The following is a 27,676-nucleotide window of genomic DNA, read 5'->3' on the forward strand; positions in this document are numbered from 1 at the left end:
AGTGCCCTTATACAAGCTCTTTCTGCCTCACAGTTGCATACTGGCTTTTGAAGGCCTGGCAGTTATGCGGCAGAGATGCACTGACAGCCCTCTCGGTCTAACTTCATCATTGATGTAAATACTTTCTTCAGCGTGAGACCTCTGGTAAAACTCCAACTCCTTTTTCTCAGGGTGAACTGATTCCAGCTGCAGCCAGCATTCACCTTGCTGTGGGTATATTCTAAAACAGAGGAGGAGGCTTGCCCCTGAGTTGAAAGAGATGAGGTAAGGGGTACCTCTTCACGTTTCTGTTTTGATTTTTACATAGGAGCATTATCTTCCTTTAGATAGAAAGTAAAAGAAAGCTGAATATATCAGGTTCTGATGAGTATGCGTTGATTTACAGTGACATTCGGGTGGGTGTCCTGCACTGAGGTCTGCCGTAGTGTTTAATTATTAAATCCTGGGGCTTTTCAAAGGAATGTGAGTGGACTCTGGACCTCTTGGAGATAGGGGACTAAGCCAGTGAAAGCTAAGCCCCTGGTCAGCCTTGGACTAGAAGATAGCAAAGGAGCTGGAACCCATGACTCACCACTGCTTTTAAGCCCCTTCAGAAATGGGAGGAGGTGGTCAGAAATGGGAAGAGGTGGTTTCTTGGAGCCGGACTGGGATCGAGCCCTCATCTGGCACCTTCCTTGCTCATCCAGCTCAGAAGGTGAGAGTCTGCTCCAGCGGGGGAGAAGGAATATGAATGTGGTAGGATCCTACAACTTCATAAAGTAAGTCAGGAGAAGCATGGCACACATAGTTTTATTATGTGTTATTTAACAGGGTGAATAAAAATAACATTTCCATAGGAATTTTTAATCAAATTTTTCCTATATAAAAGTGTAGCATTTAAAGATGGTCAGTCTCCTTCTGGTGGCATTACTGTAGCCCTATATAATTAGCTCCTTATAAACTAATTCAAATTTAAGGTATGTTACTTTATAAAGTGGCAAAATATTTGTTTAGCATTTAGTAGGGATAGGGCAGTATAGTAAGTACCATGAAATTTGGCCTCAAAGAATCTGGCTTTCTAGTCCTTGTTTAATGACTGCTCAGAACTGGGAGTTCGGTCTTACCAGGACCCGTTCAGTACATCTTGTTTAAGGGGCCTCAGTGTCTTTTTTTTTTTTTTTTGTACAGTACACTTTGTTTACATAGTACTGTAATTTTTGCTGGTGCTGCTGTGCAGTACAGTACTGTAGTTTTATGTTATAGTGCATTACAGCTGCATGTAAGAGTTATGCAAATAAAAGCAAAGTCATCAAGTTGGAGTTTCCTTTGACCGTTTCTTGGCTCTGAATATGGTAACGCACACACTTTATACTGAACCCAGTTACTAATGAGTATCTGTGCTTAATCCCCTCTGCTTTCTCAACTGTTAATGTTTTCCTCACGAGATTGTGGACCACATCATAAATGTATGATAAGACCTTAGCACACTGGGTTGCGTTTTTTTAATTACATCTTTCAGAATTCATAGTTTAGTACTTGCTTAAAAACCAACGTAGGAATTAAGCAACACCAAAACCTGAGAACTCTGCTTGAGGTTTATCCTTTCACTCAGCGATCATGAAGAGTTTTCTTGTCAAAGTGAAAACACTTAAGTACTCAGGAGTTATGAAAGACGAGAAGAAGGCGAGAGCAAAATAGAGTAACTGAGAAATCTTCCAAGAAGTTTGCTACACCGAGACTTAGAAAAGGTTGAATAAAAAGAAAAAAAATACAGTAGAAAAGGACGCTGTTCTAGCTGAGAAGGGAGGGACCCAGGGATGAATTGGGCTGCCTGAGAAGGACTGGAGAATTTTATCTTGGAAGAGGAATTGGGTGAGGTGTAGTCTTTAAGATAAGAAAAAGGCTTTCTCTTTGGTTTGTGGTGGTGCAGAGGGGAGGCTGAGGCAGGAGGATCACCCCGAGGCAAGCCTGGGATATCTTTAGTTTAAGGCCATCCCAACTGAAGTACATAGCAAGACCCTATGTCAAAGAAAAAAAAGTTATCCTAGAGATTTTGTACTGTAGAGCATTTTTTTTTTTGAAGATCCCATAGCCAAGTAGGAGAATATAGCTATTACTTTATTTTATGAACAGATTTTTAAAAATACCGATTAGCAGGGTATTAATTGATGCGAAAAGACTGAGAGAGAAGGGTGAACTGTGAAATTTAAGAGGCTGTGCAGATTTCCTCTTTATTGAGACCAGATATGAATTATCTAGGATTGTCTCCTGACCCTCCATCTGTGACAAATTCTTTAGGCAGGTAATTATCCCTACTCTTGATTTTCTGTCTACAAATAATGCAGTGATCATTTCCTTCAGCAAACATTCTGGAAACTAACAAAGCAGTCAAGCATTATTTCCAGTAAAAATATTTAACAGCTTAAGATAAAAATGGTATTGCTAGGGTTTTTGCTTGAAGGCTTTCTTCCTGTGGAATTGTCAGTGTGTACCAGAAGTTCCTTTGTTAAAAAATACTTATGATGCCTGAGGCATTGTACAAGGCTTTTGGGATATAATCAGGGACTGAGATTTGGGACCAAGGTCAAACTTATACATCAGTTTCTAGGAGTTCATTAGAGATGTAAATTAATAGACCCCGCCCTGTGTCTACTGAATCTGAGACCCTGGGAAGTAGGGTCAAGAAATCTGTTTTAATAAACTCGGGTGATTCTAAATCCTCATAGGAGTCTGATAGCCACTGGTTTAGACTAACTACTGAGAAGGACTTGATTTCAGAACTCAGAGACCTACTTGAAGATGTTGAGCTAGGGACCGGGGGAGCAGTGAACTGAGGAAATCTCTTCAGTGTCAATCGTGCTTGCTGTTTTCCCTGACCTGAGGGGCTTCCTAGGATTACAGACAAATTAGGTCATTTTTCCTCTACAGATCATTTTTGTGTGGTTTTCATTCAATTCCTAACTTCTTCCTAATATACACGGAAACTATTATATGCCTTTACCGGTATGTAAGAACATGTGCGAAGGACAGGACAAAGGGGGAAAAAAAATAAGAAAATCTAGATGTGTGTAGGTCAGATTTTAATACGTAGGCCCGATGCTGCTGAGACAAAGTGCTCTCCGGTTCTCTTTTCTCTACATTTTGGTAAAATATTTAATCTTGTTCTGACCTTCACTGATTTCACCTTCACACTTTGCCGGTTGATATAAATGACTTTTAAAAATATTTATGGAGCATGTAGTGTGTCAGATGTGCACACGGCACATACAAGGTGCTTCATTTCCTTGTGCAGAGTGACTCGCAAACCTGCTCACTGAGTGACAAAGTCGGTTACACACAGGTGAGAACGTAAGTCTTGGGGAGGTACTGAGCAGTGGCCTCTGTGAAAAAGTCATCTGAGGTGAGGACTGAAGAAAAGAAAAACCGAAGCGACAACTGCGGAACGGTGGGGCCAGTGCCTTACAGGCTGTGGAAGCACAGAAAACACCCGTGAATGCGTGAACTTGGTGTGGAGCTGGAGTTGACGGCAGCTGACGGAGGCTGTGATGAGAGCGGGCGGAGATGGGTTTGGAGGGCTCCAGAGTTGGAAAACCCTTCCGGGCTCCTTCCAGATGCAGCAGAAAGTGGTGGTTAGAAGCCCGGTCTCGGCTGGAAAAGCAACTGAATGCCGTTTTCCTTGTTTGTATTCTTCCTGCTTCTTCCTGTCTCCAACGCCTCTCAATTCAAAGACCAGAAAACGGCATTCAGTTGGTAAAACTGTGGTTTAACAGTGATTCCAAAGCAGTTTTAGTTATGTTGATTTTTAATGCTTATTAAGGGTTCAAATGCAAATGACATGGCAGCTCTGTTCTAGGAAATACATAGAGTGTGGAATGCAGTTATCTAGGGCGAGACTGTGTACCACAGAGTTCTGGGATGTTTCAAACGCTGGAGGTTCAAGGAATGTGAAGCAAAAATACAATAAAATAAAACAATAATGTTGAGAACCAGACCAGTTTAAGGTCAACTGTGCTAACTGTTCCTAGGAGCCTCAGGAGTTCAGAATCAGTGAATTTTGAATTGGTGAAGTCCTCTACGGCACATTTAGGAAGATATGAGTGTACAGGATGATGAGATTATATTCAAAGATAAATAAGTAGAAAAAAATGTTTGTAGTTCATATAATAAAAAACGAACCTACTCTTGTAGATATGTAAATATCTCTAAAATGGACATAAACTGTTAGTCCAGGGTGGTGGCCTACACCTGTCGTCCCAGCCTCAGGAGGCAGAGGCGTAGGTGGAGGAGGAAGGGAGGATGTGTTTTGAGGTTGACACCAACCAGCCTGGGCTACGTAGTGGGTCAAGGTCAGTCTGAACTACATACAGAGACCCTGTCTCAAAAAGGAAAAGAGTGTTCGAAACTTGATAGAAGAAAATGGATAAAGAATGTCGACATAGAGTTCACAGAAAAGCAAAAAAAGTGAAAATATATAAAGATTGCACTGCTAGCAGTAACACTAAATTTTAACAGCTTCCTTAGACATTTCACAAAGAACAATTATATATAACCCTTAGGGTTAAGAAAATGACAAAATATAAGGTGGCTGACTGTGGGCTGAACTTGTATAAACTGTGAGCTTTTTTTTTTTTTTAATTCTAGCCAGGATCTCACTCTAATTCAGGCTGGCCATTAAATCACTATCGAGCCCAGGCTGGCTTCAACTTAGTGATTTCTTGCCTCAGCCTCCCTAGTGCTGGGATTTCAGTCAGGCATGAGTCACCACACCTGGCTTCCTCCTTTTTCATTTTATTAAAATGATAAAATGTATAAAGTTATAGACGCATTTATCAGCAGTTGTATTTCTGAGGAATATACCTTTTTTAGAAAGGGCAAAATTGCCAACTTTCAAAACTCTTTTGCACCCAAATTATCTTAGTAATTTTTTTAAAAAGTGGAATATCACTAAGTCACTGAGTTGCCCGAGCTAAGCTCAGACTTGAGATTCTCCTGTATCAGCCTCCCAGAGTGCTGGAATTATTGGCATGTGTCACCATGTCAGGGAAAAATGAAGTTTAAATTATTATTAATTCATTAAAATGAGTTCTTAAAAACTACTATGAAACAGTTCTTTTCGGAAATGAAATTATGGAGAGGATTGGCATGGTTTCATTATTTTGCCAATCTGTTCAATTTATGGCTTTATCAAAACAACTGCTCTCTCATACATGGCTCTCACACTCTGTGCATTGCAACATGTTGCTTTGTTAGTGGTTTGATTCAGATCTCACCTTATCCAAAGATTTGTATTTGGAAAAGGGGAGAGAAATTCTACTAGCATTTTTAGATAATTTTGCTTTTCCACAACCCTATCAGCTCACTTTTTTGCACCCTGTTGTGCTGAATCTATTGGTCTGTCTTATAATTTGATCACTCTTCTACCCTCCTCTGTAGTTCTGTAACAGTGCGTGTTGGTCATTTGGAAACATAGGCTCTGGATTTGCACATCTGCCAGATGTTGGCCTTGTTCATTACACCAAATAGCACATTTGCCAGTGTCAGCACCGCCATACCCGAGAAGACTGCGGCACAAAGTTCTCATGTTGACAATGGTGAATACAAGTTTTCCAAAGAAATTTTTACATAAAAGTTCCTACTTAATCACTAACAACTAATACGCTGTTTTTTTCTCCCCACATGAAATGACAAGGTGACCTTTATAAGAAAACATCTTCCAAATTACCAAATTTGAAATAACTAGTTCTGTTCAATCTTTCAAAAGTAAAAATGTTTACAAATTGTGTCTAGGCAATCACTGAGATCTGAATCACAGCAGTGCATTTTCTGGAGAAAGCTGTTGAGTTGCCGTAGACAGAATGTTTTTCTATGTTTTCCCTTTTAAATAAATAAATATTTACTATTAATACTTACTAATTATAAAATTAATATCAAATAAATTGGATACTTCAAGATTTAGTATTTTAATCTTCACAAAGTCATAAGGATATTCTTAAAATGTGGCCAGTTTTAAAACTTGGGAGTACGCAAGTATGTAGAGACTTGTACAAAATATAATAAAAGACTACTGTTTGGTACCTCTTAATACCATACCCTAGTAGTTTTATCTATCATCTGTGCAGATGAAAGCACAGTGAAAAAGTAATACTGCATTTTGAATACTATTTGAAGAGATACTTAAGCGAAATACAAAAAGAATAATATGTACCAAATTAATCTTAAGCATTATACTTCTTTTAGTGTTTTTTTTTTTTTTTGAGACAAGGTCTTACTGTATAATTCAGGCTGGCCTCAAAATCTCAGAATCCTCCTGCCTCAGCTTCCCAGCAGGCTGGGATGACAGCTGTGCGTCGTTGTGCTCAGCTAGGAAGGAGCCTTGATGTCTTAAACATTGAATTTTTTTTTAAAGTGTCTGAAAGGACAAAGTGCTACTGATGTGCAAGCAAAAGAGTTTGGTGGGAGCGAGGGCAGGATGCCTGGGAGCCCTGAGGTTTGTCCTATGTTAGGCAAGCTGGCTGGGGAAGCGGGCAGGGGACATTGTGAACAGGAGAGAGAACCTGGAGGGCGCAGTACTTGGGTTTGTGATGTCACCTAGCGTTGGCTCAGTTCAACCAGGAAACTAAGTGAACGAGGAGTAGGCCTTCATTGAGCACGAGTTTCCAGAATTCAGGAAGGATGTATTTTAACAAGATAATTTAAATTGCATTTCTAACGAAAAGGTAGAAATGTCGATCAGCGGTGAATCATATAATTGAGTATAGAAGTGGGGAGGCAGGAGATCATATGTTGATTCCTGGAAAACAACAAAGGAGCAGAAAGTACAGTGTCTCCTGTTTCTTACAAAGTTGCTTTGGTTCTCTTTTGTAATTTCTTCAGTGAGTGGTTCTAGGGTAGTGCAACCTGAGCACCTTGGCTGCAGAATTTAAGGAGACACCCAGCTCTCTGGCTCATGTGTACCTCTGCTACCTCGAAAATAAATGTCTCCTTGTATTTATTTTTCGCAGATACCTCCCTGTTAAGAAGCTCTCAGAGAGTCCTTCACTTTTTGATCTTGCTAAGTACTGAGAGAGCGAACACTGTCTTAAATGTGGGATTGCACCATGAATTGTACAAATTCCTCCAAAGGAGCATCAGCTAGAGGAAGCTGGGCTTCGCCTCCACTATTTCCGTTGCTCCTTCAGGGGCTGTTGCACTTACCTGTTTCTGTGAACGTGTTGTATTTTTTCCACAGAGAAATTCTGTGCTCTGCTGTTGTTGGTAACTATTTTTCAGCCTATTGCTTAAAATTATCAAAAAACTTGAGCCCTTCTGATCGGAAATATTAATATAATGCTATCGTTTTCTTCAAGCGAGTGAGTGCCCAGGTCTGTTGGATTTGAGGAGTCCAGGGTGCGCTGGCCTGCTCTGTCTGCACGGACTAACCTTGCATCTCTGGTGCTTCACTGCAGACCCCGAGGTTACTGAGTGTACCTGCTCCAGAAGAGGAGGGAGTCTGTCCACCTCTTCCTGTTCAGAGTTCAGGAAGGCATTCTGTATCGGGCACAAGCTTCAGCTAGGGACTGCGGCCAGGATGTCCAAAGGATGCAGGCCCCAGGTACAGCACAGCGTGACAGAAGATGCCTTTTGTGAGACACACCTGGAGCCACTAGAGCTGTTCTGTGATGATGACCAGGTCACACTGTGCAGCAAGGGCCTGCGGGCCCAGGACCACAAGCACCACACAGTATATGATTTACAGGTTGCTGCTGAGAAGTACAGGGTAAGTTCCATGCAAATCTCAAAGCACTGGGGCCATCTCCTTTGACGGTTTGACAGATATTCTAATCCTCCAAAACCATCCCCGTAGTTAATATTTATTAAGGAACACTAGACAAATACCATATTTAGTCAAGACTTCACCTTCAAAGCTAGGAAAATAGTCATCCCTGCTATCTTTTTAGTTGGCTAAGGGTAGGAATCCAGTTACTCTAAAGTAATTAACTTTCCTGAAATTCTGTCATGTGTTTCTCTACAGAAATTATTCCAAGAAGTATTGAATCTACTGAGGGAGAAAGTTGAAGTTGCTAAAAGTATATTGGCTGATGAGCAAGAAAGAATGAAGATGATTCAGGTCAGTGCTTATCTTGATTCTTGGAGGAAACTATCAGTAATGTTGGATAACGAATCATATCTTGTAAACAATGTTAAAAGGCAAAACCAGAAAGTGGCAGAGCAGGAAACGATATTTGTAACCCAGGGGGTGTGACATTCTGACATGACAAAGAGCTTTCAGAAGTCTGTTAGAGAGCTGGGTGACATGGCGCACACCTGTAATCCCAGCCCTTGGGAGGCTGAGTCAGGAGAATTCCTGCAGGTTTGAGGCCAACCTGAACTACATAGCAAGGCCCTGCTTCAAAAAAACAAAAACAAAAAAGTCTGTTAGAAATTCAATAGAAAAATAATCAAAGACTTAAATTTTGGAGAAAAGAAAATACAAATAATCCTTTTTTCCCTTTTTAAATTTTTTTCTTTTATTTTTTTTTCTCTTCCTGGTTTTCTTCCTGGTTTTGTTTTCTTTCTGTTATTCTATTTTATTTATTTATTTTGTTTTTTGAGACAGGGTGTCACTTTGTAGTTGAGACTGACCTGGAACTCACTATGTAGCCCAGGCTGGTCTTGAACTCACAGCGATCCTCCTGCCTCAGCTTCGCGAGTGCTGGGATTACAGGCGTGTGCCACCATGCCCGGATCTTTCTGTTATTTTTATAAATATGTTTTATACTTCTGAAAAGATTTTGAAATCTGCTCATAGTAAGAGCAATTAAAAAAATTTCTTTTTTTGTACTGGGAATAGAACTTGGACCTTGTACTTGCAAGACAGGCAGCAGCACCAGTGAGCTAAATCCTGGACCTTTGCAAGTAAAAATTATATTAAATTGTGATACGGTACTTGTGAGTCTCTTTGGGAAAGACCAAAGAACCAAAAGATTCACAGTTTATAACACCGGCATAGGAAAAGGAGCATCTCAGGTGTTTCTGGTGGCCATAGAAATTGTGAAACCCTAAAGGGCGACTAGGAGCTGCTATCCAAAGTGAGGGCTCCCTGTCTGCTGTGCACATTTCATTTCTCCTTTCAAACTGTGTCTTCATACTTAACCCCATATGGTTCCACACATTCCAGATTCTGGGTGTTTTCTCTCAACTTTCCCATATACATGTCCATTTGGAGGTACTACGGGAGAATAATTACCAAATGTGTAACTTCTCAATCAATCCCCACTTCTCAACTCCAAACACGATATATTTAACAAATATTGAAGTCCCACTATTTACTAGCGGAGTCTGAGAGGTTCTGGGTAGTTGGCATTGAAAACCCATTTTGACTATGAAACTTCACATAGACATAAATAGAATAAGTTATACACATATTTTACACTGTAATTCCGAGAAGGAGGTAAAGGATTAAACTGTGTAGGAGTCTTGCAAGCAGAGGATATTATCAGACGTACAGAGTCAGACACTGTCCTGTACCTGACTGCTGGGTGAGCCGGTGAGAGGGCAAAGTGGATGCTGCAGGTGATGAGATCAGAAGATCAAAGCCCTAATAACATCGGACAGTTAAAATAGAATAATGAAATCACTAAAAGTCATTGCAGGAGGAAGACCTGAAAGGAAACTTTGCAAATATCAGGACAGGTCGTGGAGAACTGGTAGCAGCTGAGGTGGTGTGTAATTAATTGTCAGATTCTTAAACTAGTTCCACTGAATCTCACAGGATTAAAGAGATGGTGTAAGATCACTACTTCCAAATTTATATATCTTGTCTAGTGTTCCCCAAATGGAATACTTGAGTCCAATCCCTACGGCATCTCTCCTTGGATGTCTAATTGACTAATCAAATGTGTCATATCCAAAACTGAGTTCCTGATACGCTCTCTGCTCCCAGCATGTAGACTTTTCCATTGTTTCTCTTCCTTCTCTTTTGGTAACTCCTTTCTTTTTGGTACATTAGTCTAAAAGCCGTGGTGTCTTCTATCCTGAATCCATTTTTCCTACACCTGCCCTTTAACTTGTCAGCAAATCTCCTTGGCACCACTTTCAATTTCAAGACTGGGTTGATGTCTTGACTAATCTTAAACCAGATTTTCTTTGTCCTTTGGATTTATGCCTGTAATTTTTTCTCCTGCACTTTCTACTTCTTTGTCTTACATTATGGTTAGAGATACAACCCATGTTATGCACGAAGCTTTCCCTATACTTCTCAGCAGCCACCTGTAAACCATAAACTGTGTGGTGCTTGTGGTCCTGGGCCCATAGGCCCCTGCTGCATAGTGTGACTTGACATCATCACAGAACAGCTCTAGTGGCTCCAGATGTGTCTCACAAAAGGCATATAGAGATATAGGCTACGCATTTGTGGTCTGTTACATTAATCTAAATTTTATTATGTCGATATTTGAGGAAGGAAGAGGAGCAGAATTTTAAAGAGGTAATTGAGTCTGAATATAGGATAAGGTTTCAGCTCTTGAGAGAAGAGAATGAGATGATCTTTCTGAGACTCCGAGAAAGCAAATTTGACTTGAATTTGAGAGAAGCTAATGAGAATCAATTGATGAGACTTGCTACAGAGCTAGAAGAGAAATCCCAGGAAATGCTACAGGTGAGTTATTGAAAATAACATCTTGACAATATTTGGGAAATTAGAAGAGCTGTACATGTGGCTATATGGAGGGCCACTGGGAAAAATAAAAGACCGGGGGCCATGGTGGCACACAACTGTAATCCCAGCACTCTGGGAGATGGAGACAGAGGATGACAAGTCCAAGCCCAGCCTGGGCAACTTAGTGAATTAGTGAGAGCTCTTGTGCCAATACTAAAGAATAAAAAGAAGGGTTGGGGGTACAGCTCACTGCAAAGGTCCTAGGTTCTTCAATCCTTAGTTTGGCAAAACAAAAAAAAACCCAAATGAACAAAAGAGAAGGAAACTAGAACCAGTGGCTTTATTTCAATTCTGTTATTTGTTGACATAAATTAAGTTTCATTATAGTAATGTTAATTGATTTTATTTTAATGAAGGAAATAGTAAACTTTCTGAACCAAGTGCCTAGCAGAAAGTGTTTTCGGGCACATTGTTAATCAGAGTAAACAAACCACATGGATGCAACACTTTAGATTCAACATCTGAAGTACCAAAAAGACATCTTTTGAAACACGTCTCACTTGACACTAGAGAACATTTAAGGTTTTATCTAATTACGTCTGTTTCTGGGGTTGCAAACAGGAAAAAATGGACTTTTGTTTATTTCTTCCTTTGATTTGGTTAGGTTTGGTTTGGTTTTTGGGTTTTTTGTTTTTTTTTTTTTGGTGCTGGGGATTGAACTCGGGTCCTTGCGCTTGCAAGGCAGGCCACCGAACCGCTGAGCTAAATCCCCGGCCCGGTTTTGGCTTTTTGATACAAGGTCTTACTGTATTGCACAGGCTGGCCTGGAATTGACGGCAGTTTTCCTGCCTCCGCCTCGCCAGTGCTGGGATTACAGGTGCGTGCCAGCACACCAAGGAGGAAAACAGGTTTCTAAGGACATGTTTGACTACTGAGGAAGAGAAGCTACTCGTAGTTCAATAGTAATAGAGATTCTTCTGCAGAGACTGGACTCCTGGGTGAGAGAGAACACGAATAAACTGAAAGAGAGTGAAACCGAGGTTTCTGAACACCTTTGCAGCCTCCAGGAGCTCACCACAGAGCTGCAGAAGAAGTGTGGGCATCCTGCAGCAGCCTTGCTCCAGGTGAGACTGAAAAAGCCTCGTTACAGTGTTTGAGAAATGAGAAGTGGACAGCTCTCCTCGGGGTCACTTACAGAACACAGCATCCTTGGTGGTAATGTAAATTAAGGCAGCCACTATATAAGCAGTTTCTTTAAAAAATCAAAATATAACTATTCTCATCAAAAAAAAAAAAAAAATAGAACGGGCTGGGCATTTAGCTCAGTGATTCGGTGGCCTGCCTTGTAAGCGCAAGGACTGGGTATATTTGCAGAGGAGATTATAGTCGGTATGTCAGTAACATCTGCACTCCGGGGTTATTGCAGTACCCTTCACAGTAGCCAAGAAACAGAGCAGCCTTAGGATCTATCAGTTGATGAGAAGATAAATACAGTGTGTTTCATATACTGGATGGGATAATGGGATCTCTTCAGCCATGCAAAAAGATGAAATCCTGTCATTTAGGACAATCTGGATAAAACTATGAAATCATAATATTATGTGCACCCAGACAGGGACAGGAAGATGAGAACCACATGTCTCATTCATGTGGATAATCTGAACAGGTTGGCTTCAGAAGGTGAGAGTAGGGGCCAAACGCTGGAGAAAATAGAGAAAGGAGATGGAAAGAGTTTGATCAGTGGGTACTAAGTCATAGATAGGGAAGGCTAAGAAGTTCTGGTGTGTAACAGCACAGCATGGCCAATGTAGATAATGGTAAAACACTATAAACTGTATTTCAGAAAGGTACAAGAGGGGATTTTGAATGTTTTTACCATGAGGAAGTTTTAAAAACGTTTTTTTTGAGACAGAATCAACTAGCCCCAACTTGAATTTGTAATCCTCTTTCCTCATCTTCCAGAGCAGCTGGGATTCCAGTTATTTACCATCATAATTTTTTTTTTTTTTTTGGTACCGGGGATTGAACTCGGGTCTTTGAGCTTGCAAGGCAGGCCACCGAACCACTGAGCTAAATCCCCGGCCCACCATCATAAATTTTCGAGGAAATATGTACATTTATCCTGATTTAAATATTACACATTCTATACATGTATTGAAACATTGTGATGCCTTATATCAAATGTTTATGTTTTTTAACATCTGTGAAAAACTTTGGAATTTAAAAAGCATTTTGAATTGTCATGAAGTCATGGTAAAAATTCTCGCCTTAAAATTATCAACAGTAATTTGAATTGAGATTCAATAGGATGAATAATTCATCAAAATATGATGCATCCGCACAATCGGATTTCTACAACCATAAAAAAAACCTCCATAGGCACTGAAATAGTATCTTCAAGATATCATTAAGTGAAAGAAATTCAGAACTGCTTTTCGTTTGGTTTTTGGAGAACAAGTGTATGTGTATGCATAATATATGTACTTGTTAATATTCATAGACTTTAAGGGGAAAAAACCCACATACCTTACAATCAGTGGTATCCTTGGGAAACAAGAATGAGATTAGTTTGTGCAGTGTTTGCCATGTTGGGAAGGTTTGTGTGTCCCCTAAAAATGTATGTTAAAATCTCACTCAGAGGGCCACGTATTAGGAGGTGGGCGTACTAAGATCTGGGTGGAGCTGTAGTGAATGGAATTAGTGCTCTTGTAGAAGGTCTTGAGAAAGACTCCTGCCCCTTTAACCATGCAAGTTTTGAGAGGGATAAAGGCTACTGTTGGGCTCTCATCAGACACCAAAGCTGCCAGTGTCTGGATCTTAAAATTCCCAGTCTTCAGACTGACAAAACATGCATTTTTGTGATCCATCAGCTACCCGGTCTGATACTGTGTTATAGGAGGCTGTAACTTCTAAGTGTTATAGACTGAATATTATACTTTATTCACTAATTACATTGTAGCTACCAAAAATAAGCTACTAACTTTTAAAGACTCTACTTGTATTACTCTACCAGGTCCGTATTTGTCATGAGTACATTCATTTGAAGAATCTTTGTAGCTACGTGTGTATACTTGTATGCATCTATATGTAAATAAAATGAAACTCAAAAATTTTAATTAAAAATAAATGTTTTAAATAACAAATTTAAAAATGAATTTTTACATTTTTTTATTGATATATTCCTGTAGTACATAATTATTACATTCTCCTGGTCAGGGGATACTGTACATAGCAAATCATAATAATTCTTTTTATTTTATTGATACATTTTAGGTATACAATATGATGGCATTCATCATTGCAGAAATTGTATCTTTACATAATATATCTTTTTTTTTTGGAGGGGTGATTATGGGACAGAGTCTCAATGTAGTTGAGAATGTCCTAGAACTCGCTATGTAGCCCAGGCTGGTCTTGAACTCACAGTGATCCTCCTGCCTCAGCCTCCCGAATGCTGGGATTACAGGCACGCACCACCACACCCGGCTTTGCACTTACCAAACATGTTCTATGTTCAAGTATGTGGTGTATTTTAGAGGATAACCCATGTTCAGCTGAAAAGAACAAGTATTCTGATTTTGTGGGGTGGGACACTCTGTAAACATCTGTTAAATTCATTTGTTCGAGTTTGATTAGTTCTAGCATTTTGTTGTTTTCTGTCTAGTTGATCTATTTGTGACAATGGGGTATTGGGGTCCCCCACTACTATTGCATTAGAGCTTATTTGATTTTCAATGTCCATTAGCATTTGTTTTATATTATTGGGCGCACTTGTGTTTGGTGCTTATATGTTGATTGCCATCTCTTCCTCTTGGATTGTTCCCTTTACAAGAATGTAGTATCCTCCTCTGTCTCTCTAAATCAGTGTTCACTTGAAATCCTCTTGATCTTCAAAGAGGTTAGGTACTTCTGCTTTTGGGTTCCTGTTGCATGTTGTTTTCCACCCTTTAACTTTCAGTCTTTGAAAAGTTTCTTTTTGAATTAAGTGTGTTTCTTGTATGCAGTGTACTGTTGGATCTTGCTTATTGACCCATTCTGTCAGTCTATTTCTTTTGATTGGTGAATTGATACCATTAATATTGATGGATATAACTGATGTATTGACTTATCCTTTTCATGACATTTTCTTTTTGTTGGATTTCCACACTTGGCATTTAATTTCTTGTCTTACCTGATGAATTCATTCTGCTGTGCTTCACGAGGTTGTGATCCTCATTATCTTCCTAGAATATTGTTTAAAAGTTTTAGAGTGGTGGCTTGGTATTCATGAAGTTCCTAATGTGCTCTTTGTCATGCAAGTATCTTATTTCTCCATTCATTTTGAGTGATAGTTTTTCAGGGTACATAAATCTGGGTTGGAGAGTTTTTTCCTTTAGAGCTTGAAATATATCATTCCAGGCTCTTTTTTCCCCTGAGGGTTTGTATTGAGATGTTTGCTGTGATTCTGATGGGCTTTCCTTTGTACGTGATTCGTTTCTTTTTTCTAACTTCTTGTAGAATTTGATTCTTCTCTTGGGTTTCTGGAATCTTAACTATCATACGCCTAGGTGTATTTTTTTTTTTTTTATCATGGCTAGTTGGAGTCCTTTATGCCTCACTTATCTGTGTGTCAGGTTCTCCCCCCCTGAGAAGTTTTCTGCAATTACTTCTGTGAACAGTTTTTTTGTGTGTGTGTGTCGCTTGCACTTTCTCCTGTTTCTTCATTAACTCTGATCAGTCTTATGTTGTTCTTGTGTCATCTAGCAGCTGCTGGATCAGTTTATCATGGTCCCTTTTTTTGTTGTTGTTTTTGTTTTTTTGTACTGGGGCTCAAACTCTGGTCTTTGCACTTGTGAAGCAGGCAGCAGAACCACTGGGTTAAATCCCCAGCCCAAGTCCCTTACTATTTTTAAAAAATTTTTCTTTTCCTGGTCACTAAGCCCAACCCTGTCTCCTATAGACATTCTGTCCTCACCTTGGCTCATTCTGCTGTGTGAACTTTCAGTAGAGTTTTTAATCTCCTAGCATCTCTTTGCGTCTGTTTTATGGATTCCATTTTTTTCCCTATGTTGAAATTCCATCATGTTCCTCAGCTCCTCTATATTTTTATGTTTGTCCACACTGGATTTATTAATCATGTCTTGCACTATGGGCACAATCTCTTGTTGTTTTCTGAAAAATTATTGATGATTTCATTTTTTCCAGATCCTCTTTTATTGCCAGCTCAGGGTGTTCAGGTGGTTGAGTATCAGATTGTTCCATCTCTTTGCCCTAGGGGGTTGCCTTAGGTGTTCTAAAAGTCTCGTTTTGAGACTTGTTTATGTGTTTTCTCATTTCAGTAGATGCGACCTGCTGCATCTTTGCTGAGGTGACTTTTTGCTCATGCAGGTGGTCTTCAATTCTCAGCAAGCCACCTAGAAGCCCTTTCCCTGATGCTCACCTGATGGTATTGGGGCGGGTCTCTGGCTGTTGCTTTTTCCCCTGTGCAGTTCTTTTTTATGTGGGCCTTTGGCTGGACCTGTGGGTCCCAGCTGCTGGGGTCAGGGCGGGGCCCTGGGTAGGACCTTTTGCAACCATGCTGCTCTGGTCACTGCCACCTTCTTGTCATTCTTTTTTTATTATTACTCCTTTCCTTCCATTTCCTTCCCCCTGCTTCTCTATCTCTTGATCGCCTTCACTTTTCATTACCTATCACCACATTTCCTGTCCTTTCATCACTTATTTATAGTTTTCCTTTCTCATATAAAAAAACCCATTATTTAATATGTATTACCAATATTTAAGCTTTTGTGTGTGAATTATTTCACTTAATTATGATCTCGTGCATCTTGTTTTCCTAAAAATGACTCAAGTTTATCCTTCTTTATGGCATAGTAGTACTCTGTTATGTGTAAATTTTAAAAAATCTATTCATCTGTTAATGGACATAGAGGCTGCTTCCAGTATTTAGCTATTATGAGTTGTGTTGCTGTATATGGGCATATGGATATAACACTGTACTATAGAGTCTTTTCCTCTTTCAGGAAGATACTTAGAAGGGGAGTAGCTAGATCCAATGGAATTTCTATTTTTAGTTTTTTGAGGAGTCTCCCTACTGATTTCCGTAGTGGCTTGCATTTCCACCAACAGGGTAGATGGATTCCTTTTTCCCTGCAGCTGTGCTAGTGTTTATTATTTTTTGATTTCTTGATGATAGCCATTCTTTCTGAAGTAAAGTGGAAACTCATTTTGTTTTAGTTTGCAATTCTCTAATGCCAAAGATGCTGAACCTTTTTATGTATTTACTGGCCATTTATACTTCTTCTGAGAAGCTTCTATTTCAATTGCCCATTTTTTAATTTAATGTTTTATTTTTCAAGGCCTGATTTTTTAAAAATGCTTTACATGTTCTAGATATGGAGTAGCTACAAAAAAAAATTTTTTTTCCCCATTCTGTAGGTTGTCTCGTCACTCTGGTAGTTCTTTGCTTTGCTGCCCAAGTTTTAAAAATTTTTATATGATCCCCTTTATTGATTCTTGGAACTATTTCTTATACAATTGAGGCTCTGTTCAGAAAGTCCTGGTCTACCTTTATGTCTTCAAGAGTTTTACCTATTTTATCCTCCAGAAGATTAAATTTTTAACATGTAGATCTCTGATCCATTTTGATTTTAGTTTGGTACATGGTAAGAGATGCTGGGGTAGATATAATCCTCTGCATGTGGGTAGGCAGTTTTCATAACACTATCTGTTAAAAATACTGTCATTCTTCCAGCATAAGTTGTTGGCCCCTTTGTCAAAGACCAGATGGCTGAATGTACCTGGGAATGCATCTCCATTCTCCATGCTGTTCCATTGACCCATATCTGTTTTTGAGTCAGTACCATGCTGTTTTCTCTCTATTTTTAAAGTATAACATGGGATTGTGATGTCTCCTGCTTTGTTCTTGTTGCCCAGTACTGCTTTTGCTATTCTGAGTCTCTAATTGTTCTGTATGAATTTTTGGATTGTTTTCTCTAGTTTTCGGAGGGATGCTGTTGGTAATTTCATTGGAATTGCATTAAATCTATTTTGCCAGTTGTTTACCATTTTTTGCTGGACACAGTTGGCAGTAGAATTAGCATGACCATTTTGACCAGATTGGTTTTGCCTATCCAGGAATGGGATATTTTTCATTTTCTGACGTCTCTGGATCTTTTTCAGAGTACTGTAGTTTTTGTGACAGAGGCCTTTCAGTCCCATGGTTAACTTCTAAATATTTAACTTTTCTTTATGCTGTTGTCAATGCTATTGTTTTCCTAATTTCATTCTCAGTGAATTTATCACTGGTGTGTAGGGATGCCATTGATTTATGTCCCTTGGCTTTATATCCTGTTACATTGTTGAATGTATTTACTCTAGGAGTCCTTGGATGAGAGTGTGTGTGTGTGTGTGTGTGTGTGTGTGTGTGTGTGTCTTGTGTAATGGATGATGTCATGTGCAACAGTGAATTTCCTCAGCTTTCATTTTTCTAGAATGTTTTTATTTCTCCTTTACTTTAAAAGAATATCTTTGCTGGATGCAACATTTGTACTGAGTATAGTCGGCAGTTTTTCCCTTTAGCACATTAAATATTCATCCTACTTTCCTGCCCAGGATTTCTGTTGAGAAGTTCTAACTCCTCTTCTAGGTGTAGTGGAACATATTCATTCTATTCTGTTTTTTCTTATTGCTTTCAACTCTTTTTCTTTGACCTTTAAAACTTTGATTATAATAAGTCATGGAATTTTCTTATTTGGACTGGATTTTATGAGTGACCTTTGACCTCATCTGGATTTAAAATTTTTCTCAATTCTTGAAAATTTTTGTGACTATTCCTTTGAATAACCTTTTTTTATAGTTCTCTAGTCCCTCTTTCATACAAAAGATTATGGATTTATGAATTTTTTTCTCATAACATCTCATATATTTTTGGTTCATTCTCATTTTTTGCCTGTATTTCTGGGTGTCTTTGCACTTACTGATCTTTTCTCTTGCTTAATCAATTCTGTTGATACTTTCTATTGCATGATTCATTACATTCATAATATTTTTCAACTGTAGGATTGCTGTTAGATTTTGTTTTTTTATTTCAATATTTCTGTTTAAAATTTTCAATGAATTGGGGGAATATTGCTCTTTGTTTTCTTCAAGTTTACTGAGTTGGTTTGTTTGTTTGCTTGCTTGTTTTTTGCAGTACTGGGGATCAAACTCAGGAGGACCTTGCGCTTGCGAGGCAAGCATGGTGCCACTAAACTAAATCCCCATCCCTACTGAGTTTTCTTAAAATAACTACTTCAAATTCACTTTCTGGAAAATTCATTTGTATGTCTTTAGGATTAGTTGTTCGCACTTTGTTTTTTCTATTCATTGAGGCCATATTTCCTTGATTATTCTTATTTTGTGTAAATTTGTATCTCTGTACATTGACATAGTTGGTATTTATTCTTCACAATGTAGGCTTATTAGTCAGTATTCTACTTTTTTATTGACTTGTTTAAAAATCTGGTGAACCTTTGGTTGTGTACTTCTTTAGCATCAGGGGGCACAAAAGCTCAGATTGACTGCTTATTTTGTAGTATCCCAACTGGAGGAGCTCTGGGGAGTCTCAAAGAAGACTTCCAACTTCCACACCAGCACACACCTAAAGAACCTGTCTAGTGCAGTGTCTTTCTGGCAAAGATGGAGCCATCAAGTTCTGTGCATTGGCTACTGTGTCCCTATCCCCTCTCTCTCTCTCTTTATCACTTTTAGCTTCACTGGGTACTACTCCATGTGGGCTGATCAAAGAGTCAATCTTCTGCAAAAGATTTGGAATGGTTGGAATGCCAAATGCCCCCGCCATCACTCTTTGTAGTGGAGAAATTGTGAGAAGTGTAAAATTTTCTGCACTTGGTATGACAAGTGCCTTGTGGGAATAGATATTGTGGCTGCAGAGAATGATTCTCTGCACCATCCAAACATGGCCCCACTCATCTTTGCTGTCCAAAAGGATTCCACAGATTCACTTCCTGGTTCCTTAGCTGTCGCTGTCATGTACAGATTGATGCTCAAAGTGACATTTCTGTGGAGAATTCACACTGGGGAGCCGTACTCCATTGTGTTGCTCCCTTTCAGTATTTCAGCTGAATTTGAAGGTTTTGTGGGTTGCTAGCGAGTCAGTCTGAAATCACTAAGTTATAGTTTTTAAAAATCATGTTATAATTTAGACAAAAGACAAAATAAAGTGGACTTGGCACACATTGTTTCTCAGTTGAGATGCTTGCCTCATTTTGAATTTGTGTTTAGTTTATGACAGGAGAGCTTGGGCTATGAATCTCCAATTAATAGAGATTAGCTTCTGTAATCTTTCAGAGCTGAATATGTAGAGTCACGTAAACTCCAAGTTACGGTGTAACACTCCTACGCTTGAACAATATGAATAGAAAAGTGGTCTAAATTTTAATAAAACTCATCTTTGACTTAGGTCAATCTATGATTGACTTGTAATCAGCTCTTTTGCTTATCTTTCTAACAGAGGAAATAGAGAAAATCCCCTGTAGGGATCTCTGATGTTTCTATGATTGTTTTGTACACAATCACCTGTATGCAACAAAATATTTCCATGTAAAGTGATAAAAATGACCTTTCACTGGAGAATAAAAAAGAAGAGGGCCAGGGATTTAGCTCAGTGGTACCGCACCTGCTTCAAAAGTACAAGGTCCTGAGTTCAATCTCCTGTGCTGCCAAAAAAACAAAACAAAACAAAAAAGTAGTAAAAAAAAGAAAACTGAATGAGAAATTCTTCAGTAGTATCAAGATGATTCAGGCAGTAGAACAAGGGTACATAAGAAAATGATCATTAGCATTAATACATAAGAAAGTGTATGTAGACTCTCAGTCAATTCAAGTTTATCAAATGATTTTGTAGAACAGTATTATAGTACCATAGAACAATATTTAATTGAACAGTATAGAGAACAGATCATAATTACTTAACTGTAGTTAATTGGAAAATAAGTCAATGGAAAAATACTTACATTGAAGCACACAGAGAAAAACCATAAAAATAAGGTAACATATATGGAACAAAGATACAAGTTTTAACAGTCTTAATATTGGCGTCACAGAGCACAAAGCCAATTGAATATAGGGAATGTTTAAAGAACTATTTGTTAGTAGTTTTTTTAAAGGGAGAAAATATTTTAACCCACTGCTTCAGAGTGGGTCACGTATTTATCAGAAGTGGTTATAATTTTTCTCTTGCTTTATTCAGACTTTCATTTTATCTCCTATTAATTCAGACTTTCAGCTAGTCTTGCATCATTTTGGATGTACATCAGGAGCTTCTATTTGATAAAACTTCCATCCCTTTATTGATAATCAGAGTATCTTTTGGTACAATCTGTATTCTCATTTGTTAGTTGTAACTTTTTTGTAATATATATATATATATATGCACAAATTACTGTGAACACTTTCTCGGCAAGCTTATGATAAAATACAGTGAATATTTACATTTAAAATTTAATTAGAGGGTCAAGGACTTCGCTCAGCGGTTCGGTGGCCTGCCTTGCAAGTGCAAGGACCCGAGTTCAATCCCCGGTACCAAAACATAAATAAAAAATAAAATTTAATTAGAAATGAAGGTTTATAATAGCTAAAACTTTAAAACGAAATTAAAGTCTTAAAGAATAAAGTCATTATTGAGAAGTCTGCAGGCAAACCTGTGAGGCACAGTTCAGATCTAGAGCCAAGTTTCATCCCTCACGGTGCAGTGGATATGACCCAGTTGCGCTCAGTTCCTGATCTGGCTCCAGCTCCCTCCAGACCTAGGGGCCCCTTTGTCTACTCCAGTCTTACCACGTTCGGTACACAAAGCAAACAAATGATCACCATTGTGAGCAGCGCTCCCCTTAGGGATACAACAAAATTATACCAAGCAATTTTTGTAACTCCATGTTAAAATTTGGTTTCTCAGAATTAGTTCTGAGACCGAAGAAGATACATGGAATCAAGTGTTCATCGTTGCAAAAGAGGATATTTCTATATGCACAGCTTACAAACCATATGGCTTAAATACTCAAGTAACCATTTCTTTTTTCCTTCCTAGAATGCAAGATACTGCTTGGAAAGGTAAGTTTTCATTTTGGACACAGTGTATATTTCTATATGCACAGCTTACAAACCATATGGCTTAAATACTCAAGTAACCATTTCTTTTTTTCCTTCCTAGAATGCAAGATACTGCTTGGAAAGGTAAGTTTTCATTTTGGACACAGTTGAGTCAGATTGGAGTGCAGAGGTTGCGGGTGTTAGGTCTGACCGGGAGATTATATCTACTGAGCAAATGTAACGAGATTGGCCCTCTACACAGCGGGCCTTAGGGCCTGGGCAGCCAGTGGAGATTGTCTTTATTTCCTTTTTTTTTTTTTTAATAGAAATGAGTCACTGCTTCTTCAGTCCCTAGTGCCTGCTCGTATCACAGACCTGTGTTTATGTCAAATAAAAAGAAGGACCAAAATACTAACAGTGCATCAAAGTAAGTTGACATACACCCATGAGTACCCAATACATTATTCTGTTTTAAGAGTCAAGTTATCATGGGGCATGGTGGTACATACCTGTAGTTCCAGCGCTCAAGAGGCTAAAGCAGTAGGATTGCCATTAAAAAAGGATTTATATATCTTCTCACTAATATAGTTTTGCTTTTCCCAGAATTTCATGTCAGTGGAGTCATAGAGTATCTTAGAAATAGTGTGTGGCCTTTGGAATGTGGCTTCTTTCACTTGGCATAATCCAGCAAGATACATCCCAAGTTACCATGTATATCAGTGGTTTGTTCCTTTTTATTGTTGGTAGTATTCCGTTTTATAAACATACCATCATTATTTACCCCTTCAGTTCCTTGGACATTTGGGTTGTTTCCAGATATGTGCTGTTCATTTTGCATGCAGATATTTGTATAAGCATGACTTGGTAATTCTTGGTTGACTGTGAAAGAAAGAGTAAGATTGCTAAACCTGTTTCCCAAACTACCTTTGCAATTTTTCATGCCTATCAGTAATGCATGAGAGATTCAGTTACTCTACATCCTCACTGGCATTTTTTACCATCGGTTTGTTTTATTAAAGCTGACTTACAGTTTGACAGTGGTATCTCACTTTTATTTTAATTTGTATTTCTGGGATGACTGGTGTTTGGATATATTTTCATGTGTTTATCATTTACCCTCTATGTCGCTGTTGTGGTGACATATATAACCAAACTTTTACTCTATTTCTAAAATTAAATTTCATGTTTTTCTTACTGGGTTTTGGGATTTCTTCCTGTATTCTGCTTATCAGTTGTTTTGCAGATATGTGTTTTGCAAGTATTTTCTCTTAGATTTGTATTATCATTTTCGCAATGAGGTCTTTTGAAGAATAGTAATTTTGATGAAATTCAATTTATCACATTAGTTTTTCTTTTATAGTTTTAGGTTTTCTTAGAAAATAAGTCTTTGCCTGCCTCAACAGAGATTTTCTTCTAGAAATTATAGTTTTATGTTTTACATTTAGGTCTATTATGATCTGTTGGAATAAAGCTTGCATATACTTCACAAAATGGTATAAACACACCTCCGGTGTTTTTCCTGTTATTTTGTGCATAGATATCCAATTATTTTAATGCCAACTGGAGATGATGTTTCAGTATCATTTGTTGAAAACACTGTATTTGGCGTGTCTGTTGAACAGGTGTATGCCAGCAGGCCTGTCGTGGATTCTAATAGGTCTGTAGATCATTGTGTCTTTTTGCCGATACTACGCTGACTTGATGGATAACTCTATAGGAAGTCTTGAAAGCCGGCACTGTGAATTCTCCTAATTAATTAATTATGTGGCTTGTTTTTTTTTTTTCCCCATACCAGTGATCAAACTTCTGCCCTTGCACTTGCGTGCAAGCCTATTAATTATGTGGTATTTTGTAACAACACCCTGCTATTGTGCAGGCTTGCGTGGGGCTTGCTCAAGATGGCCTCAAACATGTAGTCCTCCTGCCTCAGCCTGTCAAGTGCTGTAGTTACAAGCAAGGGCCACCACACACCACTCAAAGTTACTCTTTTTCAAAAGTTTGTCTAATCTAGAGTCTTCCCACATAAATTTTACAATCAACTTATTGATTTTTTTCATAGTAAAATTGCTGGAATTGAATGGTTCTGTGTACAAACTGTAGGTTCGTTTGGGCAGAATTTAAAACTGAAAATGTCAAGAAATATTAATGTGACGACAAATATATTTTTGAGATCAATTCCTACTATTTTATTTTTAGTGCTATTATAAGTAGTATTTTTGTTTTTTGGAGTTTTGGGAGTTTGTTTGTTTTTGTTTTTTGGAGACAGAGTCTCACTATGTAGTTGAGACTGATCTGGAACTCACTTTGTAGCCCAGGCTGGTCTCAAACTCAAGGCAATCCTCCTGCCTCAGCCTCCTGAGCGCTGGGATTACCACACCGGGCCTATAAATAGTATTTCTGAATATTAATTTACAATTGAAATTGTATCTATTTCTAGTTTAGTAATATATAGAAATACAAATTATATTGTCACTTGTATCTTATGACTGATAAACTTGTTCATTAGATCTAGTGGATTTTTTAAATGTATATAGGTTCCTTGAGATTTTCTTCTAGGTCAGTCATATATTCTATAAGGGTTGATCAAAAATTATAATATGTGTTTAAATAGAAAAACAATTACTATTATAGCAAGACGTGGTAGCACACGCCTGTAATGCCTGCACTCTGGAGGCTGAGGAAGGAGGATCACCACAACTTTGAGGCCAACCTGTGCTGCAGAGTGACTTCAAGGAAATCTTGACATGCATAGCAAGACACTGTCTCAAAAATATTTATTTTTGTAAAAGATATTTTTTGCTGGAAATAATAAGATACATTACCATTCCCCCCAAATGCTCCTCCAAACTTCCGAGACACACACCCCATCATTCTTGCCAATCCTCTTGCAAGAGTGTCCTTACGAGGTATGATCAAAACCATGATGAATGCTGGTGCCAAGTGCTGTTCAGTTGAAAGACAGACTCCTAAAACCATCACAGTGCATCCTCATTTAACTTATTCATCAGATCTGGCTCTTCCCGAAAGCCAAGTGACCACAAACGGTAAATGTTTTTAATTGATTTAGAACATCAAGGCAGCCACAGCGGCACAACTAAAGACCCAAGTAAGGACTTGTACAACTGCTTGAGAAAGTGACAAGAATGTTAAGATCATTGTGTTCCAAACAAGGGTGGGTATTTTGAAGTGAATTAATGGCAATGAGTCTTTTACTGTAATAATGTTTTTAAAATAAACTTTCCCCCTAGTTTTTGTCGTGCTTCATACAAATATGAAGAATTTAATTTTTTCTTTCCAATCTGTAATCCTCTTCTGTATTTTTCTTGCCTTGATGTGCTATTGCAGAACTGCAGTGTTTTGACCAGGAGTAGTGAGAATGGATACTTGCCTTAATCTTGATCATAGGGGAAAAGCAAGCACTAAGCCTTTCACCCTAAAATTTGATGTTAATTATTGGCTTTTTATAGTTGCTGTTCAATCAGTTAAAGAATCTCTGTATTTTTAATTTGCTGAAAATTTTTATCATGAATGGAATTTACCAAGCACTTTTTCTGTATTTCTTACTGTTTTTCTAATGAAACTTAATAAAGTGGATTGTACTGATTATTTTTTATACATTGAAATAGCCTTACATTCCTAGGATAAACACTTGATAATGCTTTGTTTTTATATATTGGTAAATTTAATGTGCTAACATTAAGAATTCTTCATTTAGATTCATGAGTGATAATCAGTCTATAGCTGCTGTCTTGGTAATTACCACTAGCACATGGAAATTAACTCATTTTGCTTTTGATATCTGGGTGATCTATTTGGATGTTCATTCAAATTGTTTAGTCTTGCATTTTGGTTTCTTATAATCTGTATACATTTTTTTGCTAAGCATGCACTCTACCATGGAACTACACCCCCATTCCTGTATCCTGTACAGATACTTTTAATATTTTGTTTTTCAAGCATAGAAAGCAAAGTCATTTTAAAGGCTATACATCCCAGTATTTAAAATTCCCTACAGATTGATTTCTGCCAACTACTAGGTCAGCAGTAGTTTTCTATTTTGTGGGTGTGTGTCTATTAACTTTTGATACTCAGTTGATCTTTGTTCCTCAGATATTATTTTTAGAAATTCTTTAGAGCCAGGAATAAAGCTGTATATGTTTTCAGAGAAAGTTTACAATGTATCTGCTAGCCTCCTGGAAATACTGAGTCTGGGCTGACTTGCAATTTAAAGTTCCAGGCGTGTGGCATGTGAGACTCCTCTAATAATGTGAATTGGTCTGCCAGTCCAAGCAGTTAAGTTAATTAAATTTTCTGAAGTTAAGTAATAGAAGTTAAAGAACTTGCTGCTGGATTAGACAACAGAGGAAATAAGAACTACAGAACTATTCCAGGTTTATAGCTTAATCAACTAAAGCAACAAGGGTACTGTTAACTCAGGAGCACTGTTAACTGAGGAGAGTGGAGAGGAATGAGTTTGGGTTCCATTTTGAATATATTATGTTTGGCATTTCTGTGTTATACCAAACTAGTAATTGGAAGTTTGCTTGTGGGGTGAAACATGAACATATAGAAAATATTTAAAACTGAGGCTGAGGTCACCTTCAGAAGAAAATAAAAATAGCAAAAGGAAAAAAGTCCCCAGGACCAAGCTCTGAAAAAAAAAATCACAAATTTGGAGGTTGAGCAGAGATAGGAGAAGGAGCAAAGATATGTAAAGGGGCAGGTGGCAGTTTCCTTCAAGTGTAAGGAATCACAGTGAGAACAATTTGCATTCTTGTTTGATTTTTATGGAGATTCTCTTAGGTTTTCTAGCCTCTGTTAATATGTTCTCCTTTGATTTACTTAGTATCAAGTTCTTGCTGTCAGCAGTTTCAGAAATTTATATTGCACAGGAGATATTTGAGATGAGTAGAGTGATTAAGTCACAGGGAAGTCATGAATCAACTGTTCTTTTTGTAGACACCAGTACTTCTGGCTGTTCCAGGATTTAAGAAAAAAAAATCTTTAGGCAACTAGAGTTGGATTCCAGGTAGTATTTGGGTGGAACTGGGTACCAGGACAATTTTACAGCCTCTGGGATGAAGGTACTTATAAAGCTCTCCTTAGTCCACTGTTCTTTTTTTGTTGCTTTTCCCTCACAAATTTTTTCTTTGATTGTATCCCCTTCCACAGTCTTATTGACTCCTTTTTTCATAATGTCTATTGAAATACATGAAGCTTACTCTCTCCTTTTCCTTAAATTCTCTATATCTGTCTGAGACTTGTTCCTGTGCTCACTGGGCAGCCCTGCATATAAAAAGGTCATATCTTTGGCAGTGGTTTTGATGGATGCCTGTGTAATTTAAAATTCTCTCCCCTGCAGAACATATAACTTTGGATCCTAACACAGCTCATCCCTGCCTGGCCTTGTCTGAAGATCTGAGAACTGTGAGATTTAGGAATATCCAGCAGGATGTGCCTGGAAACCCAGGGACGTTTGACTTCAGCGCTTCTGTGTTGGGTGCAGAAAGCTTCCACTCAGGAAAGCACTACTGGGAGGTCGCCGTGGCCAAGGCTTCACAGTGGCAGTTGGGTGTGTACGGAGACTACTCTGCAGCCAAGAAGGACAACGTGCCTGAAGCGCTTCCAGATAAATTCTTACTCATAGGGTCCATGATGGGTCCTGATTATACCTTCTGGGTCTTTCCCCCTTTGAAAAGGGTCTGCTTGCAAAAGGAAATGCGAAAAGTTGGAGTTTTCTTGGACTATGAACATGGACACATATCATTCTACAATGTGACAGAGAGATCCCTCATTTATAATTTCTCTCGCCTCAGTTTCCAAGGAGCTGTTAGGCCTCTATTTTCTCTTTGTATTCCAAATGGAGATATGAACTCAGACTCTCTTACTATCTGCCCCCCTCACGTTCCTTCCTAAAATATCAGTATTAGCTGTAAGATCACAAGAGACCACAAAATTAAGAGCAAGACATTATAAGAGTTTGTATAAAAG

General features: G+C 38.4%; 1 protein-coding gene across 3 annotated transcripts; it reads left to right on the forward strand.

Moving 5' to 3' along the window:
- Positions 1-27,676, forward strand: Triml2 (tripartite motif family like 2). Of its 3 annotated transcripts, none has more exons than XM_010619799.3 (8): positions 1-264; positions 7,425-7,735; positions 7,991-8,086; positions 10,421-10,615; positions 11,599-11,739; positions 21,684-21,706; positions 22,012-22,112; positions 27,048-27,676. In XM_010619799.3, exons 2-8 carry the CDS (start codon positions 7,547-7,549, stop codon positions 27,599-27,601), a joined length of 1,299 nt encoding a protein of 432 aa, XP_010618101.1. In that variant the 5' UTR covers positions 1-264; positions 7,425-7,546; the 3' UTR covers positions 27,602-27,676. The 3 variants fall into 3 exon arrangements, with proteins under 3 accessions (XP_010618101.1, XP_010618098.1, XP_010618099.1); XM_010619796.2 differs by lacking the exon at positions 1-264 and adding an exon at positions 493-694; XM_010619797.2 differs by lacking the exons at positions 1-264; positions 10,421-10,615 and adding an exon at positions 493-694.

This window comes from Fukomys damarensis, unplaced genomic scaffold (genome assembly GCF_012274545.1).
Source record: "Fukomys damarensis isolate Sample0158 unplaced genomic scaffold, DMR_v1.0_HiC HiC_scaffold_18, whole genome shotgun sequence".
Classification (NCBI taxonomy): domain Eukaryota; kingdom Metazoa; phylum Chordata; class Mammalia; order Rodentia; family Bathyergidae; genus Fukomys; species Fukomys damarensis.

Coding starts and splice junctions, on each gene's coding strand:
- Triml2 (XM_010619796.2), top strand. CDS start 616: ATGGGAAGAGGTGGTTTCTTGGAGCCGGACTGGGATCGAGCCCTCATC. Junction 7,736..7,990: donor TTGCTGCTGAGAAGTACAGG/GTAAGTTCCATG, acceptor GTTTCTCTACAG/AAATTATTCCAAGAAGTATT. Junction 21,707..22,011: donor GCAAGATACTGCTTGGAAAG/GTAAGTTTTCAT, acceptor TTTTTTTAATAG/AAATGAGTCACTGCTTCTTC.